Raw genomic sequence first — 6185 nt, 5'->3', positions numbered from 1 at the left:
CGCCTTTCTCCACATCAACTTGATCGCTTGCATTTTATTTCATTTCATGAATGGTTCAAGGATGAAGTAAGTAAAGGATATAATTATTATTTTTTGGTTAATATCATGTTACTTTCTCAAAAGTTTATAGCTTCTATATTATTTTCTGATTAGATTAACAAGTTGGATATCACATTTGGTACCCAAAGTGATATAAGAACCCTTTCACGAGGTCCAAGTTACATTGCAAGACGATTCAAAGGTTTTGATTTGAACAATAGGTTCGATTTCGAATAAAGAAGCATGAAGAGTCTAAGGCAACATAAAATTCTGGTGTCATGGTTGTCTCAAAGGTGATTAGCTATGCAAGTGCAAGTGACAATGCTCCCAAGTCGGGAAATATCAATTATTATGGAAGATTGACTGATATTATAGAGTTAAATTACTTTGAAGAATTTAAGGTTGTCTTGTTTAAATGTGACTGGGTTGACATAACCAAAGGTAGAAGAGTTAAGAAAAATGACTTGGGTTTCACACTAGTGAACTTTTCATGCTTAATACATACCGGTGATCAAGAGAGTGATGAACCTTTTGTATTTGCAAACCAAGCTCAACAAGTGATATTTGTGAAAGATCCTCATGATCATGAATGGTTTATCCCTAGGCTAATTAGTCCTCGAGACATATATAATATGGGAGAAAAGAAAATCATGCAGTTTGAGCAATTAATGCAAAATGATAATGGTGACTTAACTTTGTTAGAGGAAATTCGTCACTTTGAGGATGAGAATACTGATTGGGTTAGAAGTGGGGTTAATGGTATAGTAATTGATCATGGACATTCACCAAATCAAACTGATGACAATTCTGAGTAAGTTAGGTAATATTTTGAGAACTCTTACATTTTGCATTCTCATTTTCTGTATTTTTCTTATTTTTATTTATTAATTTTATATTTTTTTTATTTAGAGAGGTGTACCAAGTGATTTGCATTTTTCTGCACATGCTCGTTTGGGGAGGTGTTGGTACACGCATGGAGAAGCAGATGCAGCCCTTACTTTGATATATAGCTCTTACTTTGATGTTTTGAATTTTGACCTTTGAGTTTGAAGGATCTTTTATGTCTTAAGATTGGTTACTTATTCTGTTCATTAATGTTGACCTAGGGAGTTTATATGTTATTTTATCTTTTTCTTTTCTCCATCGTGAAATGACATTCATGTTAGTAAGAATCTGATTTCTCTGATAAAGCTGGTATAATATAATTTGATTCACTTTACCCTTGTCCTGCTATTACATGGAAGCTTTGGAAACTCAGGTTAGAATCCTTGGGTTCTGTTTTTTGATAATATTTTCTATTTTTTGTAATCTGTTTTTTATTTTGTTTTGTTAAATGTAAAGGTTTTATACTTTAATTTCTATTGACTTTGTAGGATATGGATGCATCAAAGAAGAACTATAAAAAGTCAAATATTGAAGGAAACAGTTTGGGAAATAATTTAGAGTCAAATAAAAAGGAGAAACATAAGAAGAGAAAGAGAAGGCATGAAATTGATGGAGAAGCTACAAGGAATTCAGAAGAAGAGGGCTTCACCAGTAGAAAAAAGAAGAGAAAGAGATTGCAAGAAATCAGTGCTTCAATGGCAAGCAAAAGACACAAATTTACTAAGGATAATGATCTTGAGAGTGCTGTCTCAAGTACAGATTTAAGAGTGCCTAAAAAGAGTCGTGTCAGATTTGTTGAAGAGGAAAATTATGCTGATGAAGTGCTGCCTTTTATGGAGCAACTATTGAATGATGAGGATTTGTCTCAAACTCCCAATATTTCTGATAGTATAAATTCTGAGCAAGATGAAGAATTAGGTGATATTATTATTGCTTCAAATATGATATTGTTATATTTTCATATTTCTTTTCACTGAATAATTGCATTTTTTTTGTTATGTCATCTAGAGGCAAAGAGGGTTAGAGGACCTACATTGTTGAAAAAAATTTGGAACATGCCTCGTGGAAAGACAATTGATGTGCAGTTTAATAACCGCAACCAAGCTATAAGAAAAGAAGGCAGAAAGCTTGCTAGTTTTCTTGGTATTCTAGCTAGAACTCCTTCAATAATGCCTTTAAACATAGATGACTGGAGATGTTATGATAAAGAGGAGAAAAACAAGTTGCTGAAAATTGTGAGGGTAAGAATTTATTATTCTTAATGGATTCTAATTTAATTTAATTTAATTCATTAAGATATTGCTTGAACATTTTGTAGAAGAAGTTTTCAATCCCAGTACGTGGTGAGGAATTTGTAAAAAGATCAATTGGGAAGAAATGGAAAGATTATAAATGTGACTTAAAGGGTATATATTTGGGACAGTACAAAACCAAAGATGTTTTATTGAAGAATAGACCGGAACGAATCCCAAGAGATCAATGGATTGGTCTTGTCTCATATTAGTTCTCGATAAAGCAAAGGTACTTTGAAAGCCTTAACTAACATGTAAATATAAGATAAATATTATTACTGAATCTTGGGAAATAATTTAGAGTCAAATAAAAAGGAGAAACATAAGAAGAGAAAGAGAAGGCATGAAATTGATGGAGAAGCTACAAGGAATTCAGAAGAAGAGGGCTTCACCAGTAGAAAAAAGAAGAGAAAGAGATTGCAAGAAATCAGTGCTTCAATGGCAAGCAAAAGACACAAACTTATTGAGGATAATGATCTTGAGAGTGCTGTCTCAAGTACAGATTTAAGAGTGCCTAAAAAGAGTCGTGTCAGATTTGTTGAAGAGGAAAATTATGCTGATGAAGTGCTGCCTTTTATGGAGCAACTATTGAATGATGAGGATTTGTCTCAAACTCCCAATATTTCTGATAGTATAAATTCTGAGCAAGATGAAGAATTAGGTGATATTATTATTGCTTCAAATATGATATTGTTATATTTTCATATTTCTTTTCACTGAATAATTGCATTTTTTTTGTTATGTCATCTAGAGGCAAAGAGGGTTAGAGGACCTACATTGTTGAAAAAAATTTGGAACATGCCTCATGAAAAGACAATTGATGTGTAATTTAATAACCGCAACCAAGCTATAAGAAAAGAAGGCAGAAAGCTTGCTAGTTTTCTTGGTATTCTAGCTAGAACTCCTTCAATAATGCCTTTAAACATAGATGACTGGAGATGTTATGATAAAGAGGAGAAAAACAAGTTGCTGAAAATTGTGAGGGTAAGAATTTATTATTCTTAATGGATTCTAATTTAATTTAATTTAATTCATTAAGATATTGCTTGAACATTTTGTAGAAGAAGTTTTCAATCCCAGTACGTAATTTGTAATTTGTAAAAAGATCAATTGGGAAGAAATGGAAAGATTATAAATGTGACTTAAAGGGTATATATTTGGGACAGTACAAAACCAAAGATGTTTTATTGAAGAATAGACCGGAACGAATCCCAAGAGATCAATGGATTGGTCTTGTCTCATATTGGTTCTCTGATAAAGCAAAGGTACTTTGAAAGCCTTAACTAACATGTAAATATAAGATAAATATTATTACTGAATCTAATAAGGGTTGTCTTCCTTTGTTTTATTAGCATTTCCTTATTTTTTAATTCTAATTCTGCCATAACTGCAGCAAATTAATTAGGCCAAAGTAGATTCCGTGAACATGCATGGAGAAATAGAACTTACTATTTTACTGAAACTATATAGATATAGAAAATAGAAAAATAGAGAAATAATGGCACGTGTGTGTAGTAGTGTATTTTACTAATCCATAATGTGTTATGATAGAAACGTACCCAAGCAAATAGGATTAATAGGGCAAAGCAAAAAATGCCTCACACGGGAGGATCCAAAAGCATTGCAACTTTGATGGATGAACTGGTACTTATGCGTAATTTTTATTTCAGATATTTTATAAAACTGCACTGTTTTTTTTTTCTATAACCATTAGCAACGCAGCACAGTATATATTATATGAGAACACTGAAAATTTTTCTTTTTTGCACTTCTCTTTTGACTTTGTTATTTTGTTAGGCCAAGGATGGAATCGAACCTTCACGAGCAGAGATTTTTCTCAAAATTCATAAAAGGCGTAAGGATGGTAGACCATTGGATGAGGAGTCTGCAAAAGCAGTGGTAAAATTTATGAATTTGTATCTTCTTGTTGCTGTGATTGAAAAGTATAAAGGAACTAAATCATGAATTTAGTTCTAAAATAGAAACATACATGTATCCTCCTTTTTAGCTTCACTCAATTGTAACATTTAGTTTTTTCTATATAGGAACTAATTGAAGAGAAGTTGAATAATGGCGAGCTATCTAATGAAGAATCTATTAATGGTGTTGCTTGGGAAGGAGATATTTATTCTCAAGTATTGGGAAGTGATAGAAGTGGTTACGTACGTGGTTTAGGACTTGGTCCAACACCTTCTATATTGTGGGGTAATAAATCATCTTATGGTAAATTTGTTTCAGATGCTTTAGCTAATGAGGTTGCTCAAAAATTACAACAAGAAATAAAGGTGCTAAAGGAGAAACATGAAGAAGAAATGAAGTTGATGAAAGAAAATCAAAATAAAATGTTTGCTGAATTATCTTTTATGAGACAAGTTTTGTGTAAGCTTGTTTCAACAGGTTCATCTATGACTCAAAATTTCAATGAAAATTCTTTTATGCAGGTAATTTTTGAAATTTGAACTTTTTTTTTTGTGAGCTGTTTTTTTTTTAATTTGACATTACTGCATTTATTAGGTTCCTGATGCTAATAGTGGTCATGAGTTAGCACCATCCAGCACTTAAAATCAGGTTCGATGCTAATAGTTATTTTTTTAAAAGATTATATCTTTATCTATTATTGTTTGAATCTAGCACTAATTAACTAATACCAACTGCTTATTAAGATATGCTGTTTCAGTATTTTGGCAACACATAAAAAAGGGGTCAATGATTTTTTAATTTTTAAAACATAGCTTAGTTGATTACTTCCTAGTTAAAACAGTAGCTTACTTATAATATTAGTTCCTAGCAAACATATGTTGTATTTTACCGAACATGAGTTCGTTTGATGCAAGGAAGATCTTCATAGTTATCCATTTGAAGTGGATATGTTGTTGAGAATAAGTATCACATTTTCTAAGGATTTCCATGCGTTAAAGGTTATGTAGTAGGTGCGAATTGATGAAATTTGGACAGGATGCTTTTTTTATCACTGTTTATATTTGGGTGTGAAGCTTGGTTTTATATATTTATTGATACGTGACTTAGTTTTGGTTTAAGAGTGCATGTTTTAGTGTGTTTTTGTATGAGTGGATTTCATTCAATTTCTCTAGTGCTACCCTGTTTTCGAGTTAATTGCCGGTAAATGTATTAGCGGCTATTTTTATTGCCGCTAAAAGCAAAATAAATGGCCGCTAAAAGTGATTATTTTTGTAGTGTAGAATAATTTGTTGTTATTAAAATTGAATGCAATAGTTACAAATAGTTAGATTCTGTTTATAATTTTTATATGTAGATAAAACCTAATGTTATTTTGTGTCAAGTTTAATAACCATTAATTTTAATCGAGTAGATCTAACTATTAGTTTACTTCACTCAGATATAATTCAATCATTGCTTCAGTTTTGAGTGTGCGCCCTCTTCCTATATATATATATATATTTCTTTTGACATTGTATGACTTGTTTTTCAAATTTAATTTATATTTGGATGGTATTTATAGTTTTATGAATTTTAAAATAAGTATTGGAACATTAACTGAACTGAAATTTCAATGTTATATATGCAGATGGTGTTATAGGAATTGGCATCACTATAACTGCTGTGGGACTCATAGTTGGTGGCTTTGTTGCACTGTTAGCCTAGAAGAATTAGCATATTTTGGCTTTTTTTTTATTTTTTGCAAAATGTATTAAAAGTCAATAAAATGACGAAGAAACCTCTATTATGTATTGATAAATACTGTTTTTAATACTCTAGTTTGTTAAAAAGAGCATTTTAATAGAAAGCTTGTTTTAAATTTTCTTGATCAAAATTCAAATGCAAATTATCATTATCATTATCATTATCATTATCATTATTATTATTATTATTATAAAAAAATTATAGGTTGTTAGTTCTAATAAAGTGAGTATAATTAAAAAATTATAATAATAATTTTCTTTTTAAATAATTTCTTTTACGTTCAATTAAAATTATAAAATATTAATT

The 6185-nt window shown here is 30.6% G+C and overlaps 2 protein-coding genes across 2 annotated transcripts; both read left to right on the top strand.

Annotated features, from left to right (window-relative positions):
- Window positions 525-2428, top strand: LOC107616418. The gene is made up of 5 exons (XM_016318377.2): window positions 525-859; window positions 949-1297; window positions 1413-1842; window positions 1933-2165; window positions 2243-2428. The coding sequence occupies exons 2-5, from the start codon at window positions 1277-1279 to the stop codon at window positions 2426-2428; spliced, it is 870 nt and encodes a 289-aa protein (XP_016173863.1). The 5' UTR covers window positions 525-859; window positions 949-1276.
- Window positions 3314-5892, top strand: LOC107618295. The gene is made up of 6 exons (XM_016320312.2): window positions 3314-3481; window positions 3768-3860; window positions 4014-4115; window positions 4262-4657; window positions 4731-4784; window positions 5764-5892. The coding sequence occupies exons 2-5, from the start codon at window positions 3810-3812 to the stop codon at window positions 4776-4778; spliced, it is 597 nt and encodes a 198-aa protein (XP_016175798.1). The 5' UTR covers window positions 3314-3481; window positions 3768-3809; the 3' UTR covers window positions 4779-4784; window positions 5764-5892.

This window comes from Arachis ipaensis, chromosome B09 (genome assembly GCF_000816755.2).
Source record: "Arachis ipaensis cultivar K30076 chromosome B09, Araip1.1, whole genome shotgun sequence".
Taxonomy (NCBI): Eukaryota; Viridiplantae; Streptophyta; class Magnoliopsida; order Fabales; family Fabaceae; genus Arachis; species Arachis ipaensis.
This window is presented reverse-complemented; position numbering and strand designations above follow the sequence as displayed.

Coding starts and splice junctions, on each gene's coding strand:
- LOC107618295 (XM_016320312.2), top strand. CDS start 3,810: ATGCCTCACACGGGAGGATCCAAAAGCATTGCAACTTTGATGGATGAA. Junction 3,861..4,013: donor CAACTTTGATGGATGAACTG/GTACTTATGCGT, acceptor TTATTTTGTTAG/GCCAAGGATGGAATCGAACC. Junction 4,116..4,261: donor AGGAGTCTGCAAAAGCAGTG/GTAAAATTTATG, acceptor TTTTCTATATAG/GAACTAATTGAAGAGAAGTT.
- LOC107616418 (XM_016318377.2), top strand. CDS start 1,277: ATGGAAGCTTTGGAAACTCAG. Junction 1,843..1,932: donor TGAGCAAGATGAAGAATTAG/GTGATATTATTA, acceptor TATGTCATCTAG/AGGCAAAGAGGGTTAGAGGA. Junction 2,166..2,242: donor AGTTGCTGAAAATTGTGAGG/GTAAGAATTTAT, acceptor AACATTTTGTAG/AAGAAGTTTTCAATCCCAGT.